The sequence below is a fragment of the Perna viridis genome, chromosome 1 (genome assembly GCF_037379345.1).
Source record: "Perna viridis isolate PV_CMFRI_1.1 ecotype Kerala chromosome 1, ASM3737934v1, whole genome shotgun sequence".
Classification (NCBI taxonomy): Eukaryota; Metazoa; Mollusca; class Bivalvia; order Mytilida; family Mytilidae; genus Perna; species Perna viridis.
The window spans coordinates 54243144-54263650 of record NC_142445.1 but is presented as its reverse complement, the minus strand read 5'-3'; the positions used below and the strand labels follow the sequence as shown (position 1 = coordinate 54263650).

Sequence of the window (20507 nt, the reverse complement as noted above, 5' to 3'; positions counted from 1 at the left end):
AACATTTGTCTTACATTATACCTTCTTTGTAACCTGGAAATGAAATCAAATAAAACTAAATTTCTATAAGGAGACTGGATATGGATATGGCAAAGAGATAACAACTTAACCAATATGAAAAAAAATATCCGCTCAAAGCCATCCTTGGGTCTTCAATGAACGACGAAAAAACCCTCACACCACTTGGTAGGCTGCAGCTGGCTCAAAAACAACATTAAACACAGGTACAGCGAAACAGGTGCCTCTATATACTTCAGCAACATAAAAGTAAAATGAAAGAGAAAACGAAACAAAATTAAGACACACACAAAGGAAAGGTATTCCCAACTTGGGACAGGAGCAAAAAAAATGCGGCGGGTTAAAGTACTTTGGGATGATCACATCCCTCCCCTTTTTAAACTAGCCACTGTGGAAAATACAATACAATTAAACATACCTAAAATCAGTTCAAAAAGGTCTGAGTCCATTGTTAAAACCTGAATATAGAAACTGATTGTAAACTACTAGCAGTTGACTTACATGCCAGCTCCACAACCAGTTTCTACATACAAAAAGTTATTTCGTCATCGTAAGTAATATCAGTCCCAATTCTTGCCATGCGGGATTGAAAACCACGGTACATCATTAGTCATACTATGAGGACACAACGCATGTCATGCCGAAAACTGCTTTTAAATATAGTGTGATAGCATTATCAAAAACACATGATATGGGTTATTTTATATGCTTATAACAAATATATATTTGTTCTGTTTTTGAGTAATACTGCTTGTTGCTTAATTCGTACCACCACCAGCATTTTTTTTCAAATACGTTTTATGTGTCGGTGTATTTGCGTATAACAAGTAAATATTTATCTAGTTCTGTTTCTTGAGTAATAACACTTGTTGCTTGATTCGTACCATCACCAGCATTATCTTTAAATACGTAAAACGTGTGGGTGTATATGCTAATACAAATAAATTTTAGTTTATTTTTGCTACAATAGTTATTACTAGTTAGATGTAAACCTATACCCAAATTTATTGCTTTAAAATTGACAGCATGCTCATTAAATAGTATTTTCCATGTATTCTGTACTTTTGTCATCCTACCGATCAGGAGTGTTATCATTCACAAACATATGGTTCAGTAAATACTTCTTAGATCGATAGACAACGGAAATTACAAAACATGTTTCAGACAATCGCATTGTCTGATATTTTAATAAACTGAATACCGCAAAATTAAGAGGAAATTTCTGTTTTTGTTCCATTCCCACTATGTATGCTTCATTGTACATTGTAAAAGAAACTCCCAGTAGTATTATGAGCTCACGTGGATTCTATATTCATTTATCAAGAAAAATGTCGTTTTCTTCCGTAAAATGATTTTGAGAGCTGGTACATTATTTGGGAAGGCACACGGTTAAGACGAGATATGATTAGGCTTCGCGAAGATATTAATACGAAATCACATTGGACTGGTATATTTTACGTCACTGAAGCGTGGTTTCATAAATTTGTGTAATAACCATGCAAGTATGTATGACATTTTGCCGTGATCTTGACTTCCATTGCCACAGCTTGAGAGTGATCAAAGAAAATAGATACCCATACTACACACAATTTTCAGCCACTGTTTCGAGTTTACACAATAACCACGAGTAAACTACTAATATTCCAATGAATTATTATTAAAGCTAGAAATATTTCATATTAGCTGCGCATCAACGAAATACAAAATAAATATCCCCGTAAATGAATGTGGCATTCATTGAGATTAAAAAGCCGAATGAGCAATGAAATAATCAGACTTGACGTAATTTTAATGAATATTGTAATCATCGAAATAGGAGTGATTAGCATGTAGCTGTTTCATAATTACAGAAATAATGAATAGTGACATCTTTTTTGATCAGTATTGACATGGTTAACAAAAACATATTTGAAAATTGTATTATGGTCATGGTACACAGATAAATCACACGTTAGCACAAGCCACTCGCTTGTAACTGCAAATGGGTTTTATGTATGCGTTTGGATGTATCGAATGAATTATGAATTTGAGAACAAGAGTTTAGTGTATCCCAATGTCGTTATCTAGAAAGCACAAATATATAATAACAGTCCACAGAAAGTCCCAGTCGCCCACCTGTACCTTAGCCAGTTTGTCTGGTTGTTGAAAAGAAAATAGCCGACGCCTCTTTCCTTTTATTTTTTTTTTGTTTTTGTTTGTTTGTTTGTTTGTTTGTTTATTTTTGTCGCTTAATGAAAATCCTGCAATGCAATGTGTTTTTCTTCATTCGATATGATTTAAATGCGTACGATTTCTTCTTTAATATGACCAAGGAATACAAGAGAAATGCATTGTGTAAATTTTCAAATCCTGCAGATTGACTTAAGAAATATCAAGTTTTTTTTCAGATTTATATCAATAGTGTAAATTGGTATAAACATTAAAATATTTTTGTTTTCAAATGTAAAACTGTGGTCGAATATTATGTCACTTAATGATTATACTTTCATTTTTTGTCGATCAATCAATGAATTAATCAATTAATAAGGTACCATTTAGAGTGTATATCTCTTGTATGTTTAAAATTACTTTCTACTTCTAACTTTTTAAGTCTCGTTTATGCCATGCTGAGTCTCAAAACACCAATCTTTTAGAATGACTCATCGTCAAAAAATTGAATCAATGAGTTTCAGCACTCGGGGCAACGAGATACAAAATAGTTCCTGTTTACAAAGGAGTCGTAGATAATAAGTATGTGACGTATAATGAAACTATAATTGAAAGAAAAATTTGGCGCAATCAAATAAACGAAGAATTCCAATACTAACAGAGTTAAAAAGAGTAAACCTATATGCGTGCATTAGTTTGAATGTTGCACAAAATAAATCGCTACATTCTCTGTGACTATAGTCTTCCAAGGTACAAGCCAACAATAATAAATACAGATAATATAAATTGAGCGCATGATGAAACTGGAATTATAAATAATGCCGGATGGTCATGTATTCATTTATATATTATTGGAAATGTCACTCAGTAATCCTCAGTATACTCCATATTCATTACATGTTTTACTGTATTGATTTATTGAAATTAGACAAAGGAAAACTTTGCGTCTTTCTTTTTGTACTGGACATCAACTAAATATCCCACAAATATAATCAAAATTAGATTACGACAGTTGCGTATACTAAACAACCAACTGGGCAAAATCCATCTTTCACTCGGTTATTATAATTTCATTAAAATTGCTGTTTTAATGTTCTTGTTCAGCAACTAAGTTTACAAACACAATCGCTTGCACAGAAACACAATTACAAAGTCAATTAATAACATTGAAGAGGTAGTAAGCAATTAGGTATAAGCAATATTTTCTAAGCCTTAAGTAATACTTAGGAATAAAAAAAGTCCCTTCAAATGAAATTCCGACATACATGGAACATACCCTCTGCACTACAGCGTATACAATTATTAGCGATAACACACCCACACACACACACACACACACACAAATGAAATGATATCCAAAATATCAAGACAAAAAATATTTATGAAACTAGGATACTGCATAGCATTGAAGCATAGGATTTTTTTAGATCTTGTTCTCTTATTCATTCAATAAATAACAAGATTTACAATTAAAAAAACCGACAATTACACAAATGTATTTGGAAAACTTGAATTCTAAACTAGACAAACAGGACATAAATCAATAGCTACAATATGGTAATCAAATATTTGTACTTAGAAACCCATTCTAAAAACTTATTTCAACCTGTCAAATGTATTAACCATGGGAGTGTTACCCGTTATAACATTACCGACGATATTTTTATATGATTCCAAGCAATGTGATACAGCAAATAAAGTATTCTATAACCAGTTTATCATCGTTTTTCAATTGACAGAAGCTTACTGCCCTTGTAATATCTAGCGAAGTCATCCATTAGGAGATAGTTTATTTGATTACCAAGGATATAAAAGTTGGCCTTTTATAGACGCGTATTCTCTTAAAACGCCACTGTCGATCTATTCTACGGTGGTTATAGTGCTTCTTTCACGTCATTTTTTTTTGTAATAGATATCTGAATAAATTCAGGATTTTTCTTAACATGTAGCACCAAACAGACCGCAGTTCAAGTTCGTTGACATTTTATGTTTTTCCTCAGCTAATTTGATCAAAAAGCCTTCGTTGTAGCTGTTTACTTTCTAATTCCGTAGTAAGAGGTGCTCAAGTTTTCTTATTTTCAATGCGAGTGCTTTAAAAGATATGAGATTTTAAATACATTCTTCTCTTCATATGTTTGTAAAGATCTTTTAAAGCTTCAAGGCATTGCTAGTCTGAAACGTGAATACGCTATTTTTGTCGGTATATCTATAGAGAAAGATTGAGAACAAATTACAAGCCAAAAATAATAGTTAATGATGTCAAAGAAGAGTAGGTATGGCATCCGTTGTCAGACATTTTTGTAATACGAAAAAAAACGAGATGACACAACATTTACTATTGAAAAATGTATAAAGCAGAACATTCTTCGTTTTTGTGACTAAATGTAACCCCAAAAATGTTCCTTATTTCTAGATATATATGTGTTTTATTAAATGATATGCATTAAAATTCATTATACTCTTTTTAATTGCAAATGAAGAAATTATATTTATAATTTATCAAAAGAAAGGAAGAATAATTAGAAATAGCAACAGAATATTCATAATAAAAAAAACAGAAAAAAAACATGAATAGCACAAATTAGGTAAACGGATACACTCAGAAATTAAAGAATGAATGAGTAACCTGTACTCAACTTAAAGTAGGAATATGGAGCAGATATACCCGTAGGGTAAGTGACCACTTCTTTTTTTAGAAAATAAACCTGCAGAGTTGCTCAGTTGATGTCAAATCCGTGTTAGTTTAAGAGGGAAACTTACATGCTGTGAACAAATCAGTTGATAACGACCTTAAAACTTTTGAAGTGATAACTTAAGCCTTGTTAAAAAATTGTCTTGTTCAAATAGCTTATATTATTCGACAGAAGTTTAGCACCGTACAAAAAAACCTGACGAGCTTTTCCAGAGTCTGGCATAACCAGAGCTGTGATAAACGAACTTAACATGCAGGGTCTGAAGGAGTGCTGCCATCGACAAAAGAAAAATTGAGTCATCCATCTTCATTGACCCATAACAAAATGCCAAGACATGCGGACAGGAGGTATACCTTCTTACAGTGCCTTTTATGCACCTTTCCCCCGAAAAAATGTGTTGTCGCAAGACGGATGATTATTGTTGACAACTGTTTGAACTAATTAAAGTAATTTGGAAAGAGGCTTGGTAATTGCCAATTTAGCTATAAAGCGTTGTTTATAGTGGTTTTTGTGTAGTTCAGGTATTCAATTTATTGGCGGGAGGTCAAAAGCTATCTTATATATATAGATTAAATAAAGATATAACTGACTTATGATTTTTAACAATCGTGCACTTTAATAGCTTGATAGAAGTGTAAGTTTTGTTACTATTTATATTATCTACATCTACTCTAGTCACTTAATACAGAGCATGCAATGCTTATTAAAAACACTATGTTAATTTTGACTTTAACTGCAGGTATGACAAGATAATATCATGAATGGAGGAAAGTGTTTTCGCTACATTTGAGTCTTTAAAGATCAATGCAGCATTTCTACTCTATTATTTACATTGTAAAAGGAAAATGCATATATTTTAAGATTACCGGCCTCACGGCTTTTACCCACTCATACACATAATCAATGTCTCCCTGGTATTTTCTGGCATAGTCCTCCACAACATTAATGATAATGATGAAGGTGTAATACCTGTTGAGTTGAGGTTAATGGTATTGGATCATTTTAGTAAGAGCCTTACGAAGAGACGCATTTGAAAAAAAAGATGTCAAACATCAATAACATACCAAACATAAAAAAAACTGCCCCCTCCCCCCCACACACATGATGTAACGTTCATGAGGTAAGATAATTTAATACACTTTTAACGTTTTTTTTACTAGAATATTTTATATTTAGATAACAATATGTGTTGATGTAATACCATTTTTTTTCTCTTAATCGAATGATGTATTTTCGGACATCTGATGAGTGTTTCTTGGTTAGCAAATCATATAATCTGCTTTTCCTATTATCTTTAGTAACACAATCATTTGCTTTGTGCTCCCAAAGTTTTAAAATAATTATTTTAAGTTTCATGCAAAAGCTACGCATACCAAGTGTCTCCATGCGTGAGTAACGATTATTGACGAATGGCGTTTTAATTCCAATTGGGCAATTAGCGGTCCATGTTTTTGTGGTTTATTTTTGTTCACTTCAGAATATTTCTGGGACTAGTTTGATTAGCTGAGATAAGTTAATTGATGGCACTATATAACACAATAATCCTTCCACATTAGTGCTGTGGCAATGACGTCGAGTATGAGAGTGGATAATCAGAATTTATGTGACATCACCAGATTTAACCTATTATTTCATTAATAAACCACAGCATTTGTCTTTGCCAAACGACTTAACAACTACGTTTCATAATTGACGTTATGTTTCAATGGCAGTATCTGGATTTTGTACCATATTCTCTAATAGACAAGAACCTGTTCTCCAAATCGAGGATAAATCGAACAATTTTAGAAATCGCGATTCATAAAACTGCCTGGAAACATGAAAACAACAAGATTTGAATTAGATTGAATAGGATAAATCTGTCGTTTTGTTTTTCTTAAATAGGTTTCGGACATTTATTGATTTCCCATTTCAATGGTTTGTCGCCACAGCTTGGTTGACATTTATAATTGCTTTTATTCTGTCTCTTAGAATATATGGTCGTTGTGTTAGAGCTGTGAAAACTTTGAATTGATGCCTTTATCTTATTTTTTGTTGATTTGAATTTATCGTGTATCGTTTTCACAATTGTCACTTGAATCCAACCCCCATTAAATGAATAGAAACAGGATGTTCATCGCAGAGTTGTTTACTGTTTTCTACAAACTGTAATGAAGCCGTGAAACTTATAGTTGTTAAAACGTAAAAATATTACCCAATTTAATTGACATTTTTAGCGTAATGGGTGCATTTTCATCATGTTGCTTTGAGAGGAAATCGTTTCATTTCAAATTTTGATTATTTTACAAATATACGTTTTTAAATATTTTGAACCAATCAAGCTATAGCGAAGTATTGAAATGTACTCAGAAAAAATAGATAAATATGTATGAAAAAGCACTCAAGTGTAAAGTACTTTCACAATTTCAACTGAATGCATGCTTTTGTAAAACGCTTCATATATCATCAAAATAAATATAATACTAAGGTAAAGAAGTAATATATAACCGAAGTGCGTTTATCTGAAAGCTAAAGAATTATATAGAAAATACTCCATGGCAAAAACTGTATCACATAGGTTTCATGCCAATATATCTATGTCGGCACGAGGGCTTCTTGCCCGAGTGTTGACATTGAGGAATGGGATACGATTTTGCTTTGTGTATTATACACTTTATCATACATTTAAGTAGAAGAGTATTATTGTAAACAGAGTGTCTAATAGACCCTGCAACAAAACGAAAGATTATCCAAAGTAAGGGTCCGGTAAAGGTTCAGATGCGATAAGGGGTGTGATAAAGGGTGTTACTTCACAATTTTTAAAACATTTTACATTAACAAATAATAAAAATTCCTATATTTACTATTAAATAATTTATATCACCTTTGTATCTTACTATATATATTGAACATCGCAATTGATGGATTTAAAAAAAAATCATTAGTTTAATAGAAAGAGTAATGAAGGGAACCAATATTCTATTATATTTTTTATTATGTATTATATTTGGATATTGAAAATCTAGATTTGTGTATCGTTTTCAATTTATAGATGACCACACTGATAGCATCTATACACATTCGTTTGTATTAGTAGATATGGCTGGTAGATCTCCACACAGTTTTCGTAAAGCAGAGGACGCTTACCCTACCGGTGCACCTGATCCATGCTCCCAGTTTTTAGTGGAGTCACAATTGCTCATTTGCTTTTGTTACTTTGTATGTATGACTTTAGTTACTATATGTTCATTGTTGTGTATGTCTGTTTTCCATGTCTGGTCTTTGTACTTATTAAGGTGTTCGTTACGTTACTAAAGGGTGCACTCTACAGTTACATTAAGGCGCACTGTTTCGCACACCAAAAATTTAAAGTTGAAATTTGGTGGATATATTGTTTAACAATATTTATACATTTATACATAGACAGATGTAATTTAAATGAAGAATGGTATCCGGAACGTTTCGTCTCCTGCCGTATTAGATTCTCTCCTCAGCATCAGATGACTGATTTTCAAAATACCTTATTTCGCACCAACTTTTGGGATTAAAAATGTGAGAGAATGAATCGAAAAAAGTCCTATCATTTTACTCCATGCATGATTTTATCCTGTGGTTGTGTCTAAGTGCCTGATATTTTAAAAAAACATAGTATTTAGCTGTTAGTTTTTTAAAAGTCACCCCTGAGTTGTACTAAAACTCAGTAATATTTTTTTCAGTATGTTACCATGGCTACTGGATTTTATAAGAATTACAAAAACAAATGATAATACATTCCTTTAACATTTGTTACTTACGTTGTCGCCTTTTTAATAAAACCCGAAACGAAACGAAACAAACAAACAAAAAATTAATAAATAAATAAATAAAACACATAAAAAAACGAACAAACGAACAGAACAACAAATACAATAAACACACGGAAAACAGTTTTTTTTTCTTCCTTCAAGAAACTAGTACAAAAATGTATCAAAACATATAACGTACAGGAACACAAATCGATTTCAAAGAATCAACTCTTTAACCTTCGCCAAATTTGTGTACCCATGAGCAAAGCAATGAAAAATATTATTGCAAATCTATTGACGTCTTATGAAGAAGTAATAAATCTATATTTGTAATTCCTTAAGAAGACACCTGAAGCCACATTAAGCAATTATGATTAGTGCTGTGGAATCGGAAAATACCTTGATTGACTGGCTAGCAGTGGCTGTCATTAGCCAGCACAGGAACAAATCCGATATCGACAACACAATGGTACAGTTAATGCTAGCTTTGCAGGATCACTACATCTAATTTTCCTTGTTTTCTCATGAAATTTGATGTATAAGTGACTTCACGTGATTTTTATTGGATTTTTAAAATTTCTTTTGTCGTGAACAAGGTGTACAATATCTTTTTTCTATGGTACTTTAAAAAATTAGCCGTATATGGTTGACGTGGGAAATTATTATGAAGAAACTGCTAGCTCTAGAGAGAATGAGAAAAGGAGCTTGTGTTGTAAAATAAAATGTGCCACACCTCTTTGCAGGATGGATATGTTCTCGTTGATAAAACAATCCATATATGCCGAGGATACAAACCCTATTACAAGATATTTTGACATTGGAAGACAAGTTGGGAGTTGTGGTCCTGAAATGATATGGAAGATTTACGAGGCTGTTAGAATTTCAGACCAAAAGGTAAGTAAATTTAAAATTTTCTAGACCGCACAATAAAACTCTGTCGGAGAACTACCCGGAACTGGATAAAGTGATAAAGATATTAAAGTAGGAAATGAAACATAATCCTCGAAACAGACATTTTTATATAAATCAGCTGAATGAACAGATTGACAGGAACTTTAAGAGTACCGATGGACCTGGTTCATGCTCCCACTTATTAGTGAAATCCAAGTCTCTCCGTTGGTTTTGGTTCTTTTTACGTTTTATATTGATTATTTCATGTTTTTTTTATGTGTGTGTCTTTTTTCCTTATCTAGTCGTTATCCTGGAATTATAATCGTTTGATTACCATTGTTTATGTTTGAAGAATGTTTATACTACAACCTTTTTTAAAATTCTAATAGCATTTCATTTAAGAAACATTTTCAGTTCTTTGCGTCCTCGGGTGTTTCACGAACCGCTGAAATCGGTATCATCTACCGAGAAGAACTTTTTTATGGTCGAGTATCGAGTATTGTGAGCAGGCTTGACATCGGTAATATATTGTGACGTCAGTACTCCAAACCAGTTTCACTGGAATTTAGTGGCCGATTACATCTAATGCTGGTAGTTTTCAGAATATTGTCATTTTTTGATATGTTCGTAGCTAGCTTTCAGTAACTGCAAGCGTTTTTTAGGTGGTTATCTCATTTTTTAAATATAGTATGTTGAGGTTTTTTATTGAGATAATTGGATGTATTATTAAGTAATTTCATGACATTTTTGTTTGTTTGTATTTTTGTTTTAGTTAATTTTTTACCTTCCATTAAAGAAGGATTGTTAATAGCCATAAAAAACTAGTTTACCCCCACCACAGATTTCACGCACCTATCGACAGTCATGAAATGTTTATCCAAAATGTGTCTTTATGTCGTTACATTATTTTTTAGAATGATTTTGAAGAATCGCCATTGTTCTATTACCGTGGATTTTATTACTTTGATAGTCTGACTTTTCAGAGCGTACTTACATGTGCGTTTACTGTAGACTTTTTGGTGATCTCTGAAAGTATTGACTGTCGATTATTTAGGTTATGCACTGATCCATGTGTTGCGTTTCAACATATTCGTTCTTATTTCTATTGTGGGTGCTCCAGCAATTGATTATATCATTACTTAAACATCATTTAAACCTCAAAACTATATTTGTTTGATACTACTATTTCACTTATTTAGCATCCACAAGCGAGCAAAGCTTAAATAAAAGGAGAAAAATATATGATCTATCATAGTAAAACGAATGCAGACATAAAAGCAAACTTTCATCGTTTTTTTAACAACAAATGTCAACGCTGTTATTATACTGGACTCACATGACCTTAGACTAATAATGATGTGATATGAACACTACCATAAAGAATCCATAAATACCTTATACGTATTTCATATTATCAAGATCATTATGATTCCAGATGACCATTTTATTATTATATATAGAGAAGTTTAGGAATTTGTAACATTTCAGCTTCTACAGTAAAGGTTCTATCTGAAATACTCGCCATGTATCTTTAATGTGATTGATAGTTTCTGATAATACAATGAATCAAGTTGTAGGTTTATTACTGTAATATCTGATGAGTATTATAGAAGTGGTCTATAAATGATCATCTCTTTCATTGTATCATTTAAGGTTGTTGTAACAGTCTAATGTAGCTCTTTTGTCTGCAAAAAGACATAAAACACAATCAAATACGATAAAAATGCCAGTTTATTCACTATTGGAATGATACAGAATTAGGTTTAGGTGATATTTTTTATTCCATTAATAGAACATTGTCCTTTTCTACAAACTAGCATTAGTTTTTACGTTTGTTTTTTCAATATCCCTGGAGAACAATCAAATACTAGTTTATCATTTAATAAACTGTAATGAAGCACCTTCAATATACATGTGTAGGCAAGAGTAAATTGAAGTTAAAAACCAAGTGATGTTTCCAGATGTCAACGTGTCAATCCAGCAGCAAACCTCATCAGGTTTAACTAACTAAAGTGATAAGGTATCAACCTTATAAAATGTTAAACAAGCTATCAAAAATTATATCATTGCAAAAAGTACCGGTTGTAACATCTGCTTAGATACTCCAATTCAACCATAGTTTTACCATAAGGCTTTGAGAGTGATATTTTCAGATTAATTCAGCTTCTATACAAACGAAGTATGTAAAATAATTTTCGTTATTATATCGAAAACTGCGTAAGAGTCCCCAAGTTTGACTTTAAAAACAGACATAGAATATAATGATTCGTTACATCATTTCAGGTAAAATGAATCAATAGATTAGACTTCTCTTAAAAAATATCCATGAGGTTTTGTATATTTTAACAGTTAAGCAGCAAGTTAAAACATAAAATGAAACACGAACATGCTATAAAAAGAATGATCAAAGAATCGACGATCACATTACCATTGATTCGATTTGTCTTTCAAACTCAAACTTTTATCTTTCAGTCTCACAAGTATTTGTCAAAGAAAAGTTCCGTTTGATAATTGGTTTTGATAATTTTAACACTTTCAGATCTATTTGCATCTGAGCTTGTTAAGCTGAAAGTACAGTAAGAAAAAATACCCTTTCACATGTATCAATTTTTAACCACATGTAATTATGTTCCATATTTACCCATGACATCATTTTATATCGTGTTTAAAATTGTAACATTATGAAATAAATCACGGAAACTTCATTTGATCATTGTTTTATATTTGTTGGTCATGTATGTCGCATTGTTTCACCCCGAGCGATTTATTTTGATTCTAATACTACTAGTTTCTTCACATTTTTGAATGGACACAGCCTATTTGGTGCTCAAAATATTGATCATGTGTATAACACTTTTTACCACGCCTGTGGTATAAAGACTTTGAATCATGTCATATTAGAAGTTACCTTAATTATTAGTTAAAAAATTAACTATGTTTTCGTTTTAATACACTTTCGACTGAAAAATCTGATCCCGCTGATTATTTTGGTGTGGGAATCTCCATCGGTACGAAGTCGTCGTAGCTGGTGTAACCTTGAAAGCAAAATTGCAATTCAATACTGCAAAAAATCAAAGGAGATGTGAATGGAAGGATATGAATCTTTGTATTCTACTTAATGTGTCAGTAGTGTTTGTCTTTAACATTAAAATTATCTACGCGGCATGGAAAAAAACATAAAAAACTAAAATATAAATCTTCATAAAATCAATGAAAGATTTCATTTCAGTGTTGTTGTAATGAATTATATCATATATCATTGAGTCTTGCTGCAATAGTATAATGCAGTGCTAAAACAATGGTTGTTATGTCTGATGATTATAGGAATGGCCAAATATTTACCAAGCTATGATCACGCAACCGTAATTGGAGGAGAAATTCATACGGCAATATAATTGAATCGGCTTTCAGTTTGGGATTTCTAAGAAGTCGAGTGCGGTTAATTTCTCCGATTTACCGATGATTACAACATATGAAATGATTTTCCTATACTATGAATGAAGAATTAAAAATAGTGAAATGATTAAAGGGCGTCAGGTTTCCATTTTAAATTTAGTAAGCAATTATTTGCAAAGTCACATCTTCTCTAGCAATTAATCAACAATCAATTAGGCAATTGTTTGTCTTCTTTAAATAGAAGAAGGTAATTTTCTTACCGGGGAACGTGCGTCCAGTTTCCAACTTATTCAATTCAATACTTTGCTTTCCGTATGAAGTTTTTTCGTTGCTATACCTGTGTCATTTGTGCTTTCCTGTGTTGGTCTGTTGATTTAAATAAATCCCTTGGTTACTGTAAAGATAGTGATACACATCTTCTGATAATTTAATTTCAGAAGTAACACGCTTTCTTATTGGATAACCGTCTCATATACCAACTTTTGTAATTTGACTTCGACGTCATCAACATTTCTAATGATACATTCCATGAAATTTGATTCTAAGGAACTACTGTTGTATTTTTTGGGGTCTGTATGAAATAACCTCAATGCCAATGGCACACACCTGGAAATACGCAGGTACACCACGTGATTGAGTTTATTTTTTCGTCCCTTCAGCACCTGCGTACGGAGTGTTCATATCACTCATACGTTATATCAGAGCTTGCAGAAACTACACAGACTTTTTGTATCGCGCTAGAACTCTAACAAATAGGCTTCTGGAACAGGGTTATGTTGCTACAAGATTGAAGTCATCACTACAGAAGTTTTATGGTCGTCACCATGAACTCGTGGATCATTATGGTGTATCCATCTGCACCATGAAAACTGATTTATTCAACGGGTCATAGTTTTTCTTTCCTCGAAAAAATATAACAGTCATTCCTTTACTATTATTTGTTTCTATATTTAACATTTGAATTATTCATTTTTGTTTCCACTTATTGACCATTTCGTACTAAACTTCATAGTTACGGACATTTTATTTGACATGATATTAATTATTCAATTTAAAAATAATAAACGAATAACTCGGATATACTTGGCGTAACTTGCATAAGTAGATGCAATGAAAGTTCTATTATTCCTCCTAAACTATCATCATCTATGTAAATAAATGTATACCAGTAGATTCTTGTCATATTTTGTTTTTTTTCCTTAGTTGTGTGTTCACTGATTTTGAATTAATGCGTGCTATATACTTGATGAACCCTTGAACGAAATCATAAACTAAAGATGGATGTAAACTGTCACCCTTGAAACGACCACTGTAACACTGTTATTGTTATGATCGATGCAAGAAGTAAATACATCGTTAAAAGTAATACAATAACAACTTATTTCAACAAAGAAATAGTCAAAAGAAAATAGTTCGTGAGTAGATGTGAATTGCTTTGTTGACAACCGATAAATTGCATGCAGTTTAATAAGATCTATCAGACTCTCAATTTCACAGTTTATTTGTCTTTCTTCTAAAGCCGTTCACAAGGGATGGCATTTACTAAAATTCAATAATTGATTAGCTTATTTTTAGCGCATACACTTTTCACTAAATAATAACGTTACAAAGTTCTGATATTGGTTTAGTATTATCAAATCGTTGTATCTGAGGAACCAAATTCATTAACAGTGAATTTCGATAACATACGGTCACACGGGGTATGTTAAATATTGATCCCCTATTCCTTTGTATTTACACTGTGATGTCAATGAAGTACATGGGATTAATCTGAAATGTTTGTGAGATTAGGAAGTACTGAGCAAACATATTAATCCTTGTTAAAAAAACTGAGAAAAAATACTCTATTGCGGCACATGTTTCACCTTATTTAGATTTTTGTAGTAAAGTTTGTGGATTTGTTTCAAAAAAGACTCTGACATAATTATACAGTTGAAAAAGTGTTGCAAGATTCATTTTAATTTATGATTATTCTGTTGAGTTTTCTTTCATGTTTTCTTCACTTAAAACAAAGTACCATTTTCAAAAATCTTTACTAATGTAAAATATTGTGAACAGAGTACCTGCCTTTTTACTTTGTTAACCATACAATTTAAGATCTTCAAGTAATGACATATTATGTCTATAACATACAAATTTTCCATTTCTTAGCATCCAAAATTTAGAATGAACTGCAAGCAGCCACTAATTGTTGTAATTCCATGGATTTAGTTTTAAAATATTGTTTTCAACATGTTTTCAACTACACAAAATGTTAATAAGTAATTGTATTAGAAACCTTTATACATGTTTACAGTAATCAGTAGTTAATACAGCAGTCTTGAGTTGCAAAGTTTAAAATGTTTGACCCGTATCATATATTGTGACGTCACACCCTTTAACACATACGTGCATCACATGGCTTACCTTTTTCACACCCCTTTAACATATGGCCGAACCTTTATTGCACCAGTGCTCGGAATTGCTACAAGATTGAAGTCATCACTACAGAAGTTTTATGGTCGTTATCATGAATTCGTGGATCGTTATGGTGTATCCATCAGCACCATGATTTATTCAACCGGTCATAATTTTCCTTCCCTCGTTTGTCTACCCCGAACCTGACTTTTTATGAGCAACTCGGCGGGTGTTTCTAGAAAAGCAGAGGACGCTTACCCTACCGGTGCACACGGTCCATGCTCCCAGTTTTTGGTGGAGTCCGAGTTGCTCATTTACTTTTGTTACTTTGCATGTATGATATTAGTTACTTTATGTTCTTTGTTGTGTATGTCTGTTTTCCATGTCTGGTCTTTGTCCCTGGATTACATTCTTTTGATTACCGCTATAACCTTGGTTCCCTTGATTACACTTTCTCTATAATTTTAATTTGCTGAGTCTTTCGGATAGTTTGTATACTGTAATATATGTTAAAATGTATATTACATTTTCTGGGAAATTCTGCATCACATGCCGTGTCACCCTCGATAAATATCAGAGTCCCATGTGCTAATAAAGATATGTCCGGATGATACATATTTTGTTTGCCGTATATCAATCTCGTTTTATCTATTTTGTATATTTGTTTTATTTCATTTGTGTCTACTAGAAGGCCTTAAAGAAAATTTACTTATTATATTTTTATCCTCTATGGATAAAACAAAATTACTGACACTTATTGACCATTCGAAGGTGGCGTTGTATATTATTGTTTTCGAACAACATCACGTTTGTCATGAAGTAACTTTTTCTTTCGTAAATTGTTATGTATTTTGGTATTTCTCATCTGAGATTAGCAAAGAATATTTGGTTGTAGAACAATGACAATTTTTTTCAAACTATACAAATAAGATACCCTATAAGAATGGATTGTTGATATTTAACAGGCCTACCTTTTAAGACAAAGTAGAGTTTCGTAGAGCGATTCAGTTCATTGATATCAAGAGTATACTGCATCATGTCACACTTCATTTAAACGTATTATGATATAGTTCATAGTTTTTAAAACTTTTGTTAAATGCAATAAAGATTTATTCAGACAGCAAGTAGATGACTGTTTCTAGAAGTGTATAGAACACTTTTCCTACTGGTACATACGGAACATGCTTCAGGTTTGGCAAAATATAAATGTTTTCAATATTTACCTTTTTTACAAAAGGAATTTTCATTCAGTGTGAGTTTTTAGTCTTTGTCCTTCAATCATTTAAAACCGCCCTAGTTTCTCTTGGTTAATTTATATATGTAAGTGACATCATGGTAAAAAAAATAAAGACGCAGCTAAAACCAAGCCAAACAACAAAATACAAACTTCACACGGAAAATAAAAATACAATAGTGTTCCCTTCTCAAGTACTAGATTATAATGCAAATGGATATGGTGAAAATGTAAAAGAGAAAACAACCCAACCGAGAGGAAAAATGTCGGCTTAAGGCCATCCATGGGTCTTCAATAAACGACAAGGAAACTCACAGGACAGGCTGCAGCTGGCCCGTAAACAACATTAAAAAACAGGTACAGCGAAAAATTGCTTCTATATTCTCCACCAACATTAAAGTTTACTGAAAACAAATCTAAACTAGGGACATGATACAGGCGCAAAATTGCGGCGGGGTTAGAATACTTTGGAGTGACCACCACCTTGCCCTTTTTAAATCTGGCCACGGTGGAAATAATAGTACACAATTCAAACTACCTAAAAAAAAAGGTCTGAGACCAATGTAAAAAACAGAAATAAAGAAAGTGATTATACGTTACAAAAATGCACAAACAAAGAACTACAAACAGTTAACTGACATACCAGACTAGTTTAGACCCATAAAAGATATGTCCTCATCATTTGTAATATCAACCCCAATTCTTCCTATGCGGTGTTGAGAAACACGGTTCATCATAAGTCATACAATAAGGACACAACCTGTGTCATGCCAAAAACTGCTTAAAGATATTGTGTGTAAGTTTCTATGTAAAGACCCTAGCAGCGAATCAATGTTAATACCAAAAAATGCTATCTTTAACGATTTGTCAGTACTATCATAGCCGTATAGCATTTGCAGAGGTGTTTAATGCTTTTTCACACAAACGCCCACTATGCTGCTCCTGATACTCACGGTTTTAAAGTACGAGTTCAGTTCTAATGATGATGTTGTATACAGCACATCGATTTGAAATCAAGGGTTAAATCATGAAGTATTATAACACATCATTAAGAAGTTCAAGAGTTAAGATTCCCAAAACATCACATCTTTGTAGACAACAGAGATAATTAAACACTTGGTTTTCTATGTGTTCTTTATTTTGTAATTCTTACCCTAAGAAACTGTCTTATAAGATGAGCAATTATTTTTATAAAAAGTATCAAATACAGAACAATGACCAGACAGATTATTTTTGTTTTATACAACACAAACAATATCGTGAGAGATGAAATCTTACATGTCGTTAATAAAGAGATTCTGAAATAAAGAGATTAGCACCTGTTACCGAGTTAACATATCAATATCAAGGGAATGAATGGCTTTTCATAACAGTCACATGCGCCTTTTTTTAGAATGACTATTTTTTTCTTATATTTTGTCATGAAACCAAAAGATGCTATTTACTTTCAAATAAAAACATTTAGGTTATTATGTACTTATAAATAGGATATGTTTACTTTTGTATCATGATCTATCACCAGAAAATGATAAAAAATAGAGAGAAAAAAATTATAACTTAACTTTATATGATTCTTCATTTCTTCATTTCTGTTTAGTTTTAAACTGTATGAGACGCATTAATTTCTTTCCTCGTTATTTTTAAATGACAAACTACAGAACGCAAAATTAGGTAGTCGACAAAAATTACTTACAAACCCTCACTAACAAGGTTTTGTTAAGACTACCTTTATGGCAGGATCGATATATAGCTTAACTAGGATTTGCTTAATTCGTTTTTCTTCATTTTCTGACTATATTCAAGTCCTTCAGTTTAATTTTTTTTTTAAATTGTCTAATCATTATTCTCCAATTTACTAAACAATATGTTCATAATTAAATTGTACTGTTTTATTAATACTTTGTTGTTATTTATTGCCTACTTATCATCATAATTTACAAATGAAATGATTGTTTTCAGTAATTGGCTTTTTACAACAACACTTTATAATCTCCGCTGAACCCCATTTGATTGAAAAAATCGATTTAATTCGGAGAACTTTAATACTTTATTACCCTCATAACAACTGTCATCTACATTCTTAACGCAAACCCAACATGCTATCATCCATCGAATAAATTTTGAGTCATCGAGAAAATACTAAGTTCATTCGTACCAAGAAGCTTGTAAACCAGATAATACTATTTCACTTCATTGTTAGTGGCTTGTTTAGATAGAGAGTTCAAGTCAAAATCTGAGAACAAAATTTAAACGTTCATTAGAATTACTTGAGCTTTGAAAGAGGTCATTGTGATTTCCCTTTTTTTTTTTTGCTGATGCCCCATAATCCAACCAAGTGTTTTATATAGAATTCGAAAAAAATTAAGCCATTTAGATGCTTGTCTTTATTTATTCTCCTTAAACAGAGCTTTCTTCAACGGGCAGTGACAAACATTTTAATACAGTTTTCACCCGTTCTGAGATATTACTAATTTTACTTGCAGCATATTATTAATTTGTGTAGAACGCTGTTCCTCAAAGTTGAAAAAATGCAGCTAAAATTTAAAAAAAAATCTTGGTAAGATTAAATCTTTTTAGATTTTAGACTCATTAACTAATCGTAAGTAATTAAAGTGGTCATTGGATGAAGATAATGCATCTCAAAGGTTTTTTTTTTTACTTTCTATACGACATAACTTTGTTTTATTATGTCTACGTTCCACATTTTGAACCACTGGAAAGTTTCTTATTTTTATTCATTTTTCCATTACAAACAAAAGCATATATTATGCAGTAATACTAGATGATGGCCTTTCCGGATGGAATTTAATGTCATATAAAGCTTTCAGTGAAAAACAGGTTTTTACAGAAAAACAGTAAATTTATTACACACTTTCTCCAGCTTTAAATATTTTTTGGGGGGATTGTAAATATGCATTTTATTCTATTAAAAATATAACCGATTAGTGTTACTTTTCATGGGTGTTTAGAAAATTGAAATATTACACATTTATTGCTCCGGAAAAAATGTTAATTGAAGATGTATCTTAACACGAACGCGTGCAGCGGAATGCACTTGGCAAAAAATGCTGACGAAATAAAAAGAATGAATAAAAGCATCGTTCTACTAGTTTTGTCGTTTGCGTTTATTCAATGATGACGTCACTAAACAGAACTGATTTGTTTCTCTGAAAGAAGAAATATTTTCCATTCAAGTATACGTATACACGACAAATGTGGAAAATCTGAAATTTGAAATAGAAACATGTGGCATTTTACTCTTTGATTACTCATAGAAGTATACAGGGAAAATAGGATGAATCTCTATATTTTTATTTGCCACAGTTAACAAGACCTGATATTAAACTAGAATTGAACAATTGTACATTTTATTTGCGAAGGTAAGACTGCTAACTGGTAATTAATAGGAATTATCGAATTGCAAAGGTAGTTTATAAACATTTCCAAAGAATTTATGTAAAGGAACAATTCAGGGACTTCAGAACCTTAGTGCATTACAAAAACGTGAAAACTGGAAACAAAGACAATCTGCATGGACGTTGCGTACGTTGTTGGTGTCACATTCGATTGAACCGGGGCTGGTTACGAAAACCGAAATATTGCTATTAGAATGTGAAGTTATCAAAGGCAATATGGATATTAAAATGATCGAAAATGGTTGCTGTTTTATGATTACAATCATAAATCTTCGAAAGATGCCTTTAATTGTGGAGGGAAAGCATTATTCGATCCCAAGAACGTCCATTTTCATATGTGGACGGGTAACATTAAGAAATGCTTGCTTCCCATTTCGCCAATATATCTAAGTTTTTTCTTGGCGTATTTTGATAAAACAAACTTTTTTGGAAACGAGCAGTTTGTGCTGCAGACAATGTTATATTTTTCATGACGTAATGATAAGATCAAAGCGTAGTACAATATCACAAATGTCTCCCCTTTGATGTGGACATTGTAAAAATGGAAAGA

The 20507-nt window shown here is 31.9% G+C and overlaps 1 protein-coding gene and 1 long non-coding RNA gene across 6 annotated transcripts in view; one reads left to right on the top strand and one right to left on the bottom strand.

The window, feature by feature from the left end:
- Positions 1–9046: 9046 nt before the first annotated feature.
- The window catches only part of LOC148629397 (SCY1-like protein 2), a 59577-nt gene continuing 48116 nt past the window's right edge, over positions 9047–20507 (top strand). For 3 of the 5 annotated variants that reach the window (XM_088550246.1, XM_088550242.1, XM_088550233.1), the window contains exon 1: positions 9047–9517. In XM_088550246.1, the coding sequence (XP_088406372.1) occupies positions 9266–9517 (252 nt within the window). In that variant the 5' untranslated portion in view covers positions 9047–9265. The remainder of the gene's footprint in view (positions 9518–20507) is intronic. The other 2 variants (XM_088550260.1, XM_088550253.1) reach the window with 1 other exon arrangement.
- Positions 11039–13290, bottom strand: LOC148629398 (uncharacterized). The gene is made up of 3 exons (XR_015919357.1): positions 13171–13290; positions 12423–12549; positions 11039–11199 (listed from the first exon to the last, which is right to left on the bottom strand). It is a non-coding gene; the product is annotated as an uncharacterized LOC148629398 (long non-coding RNA).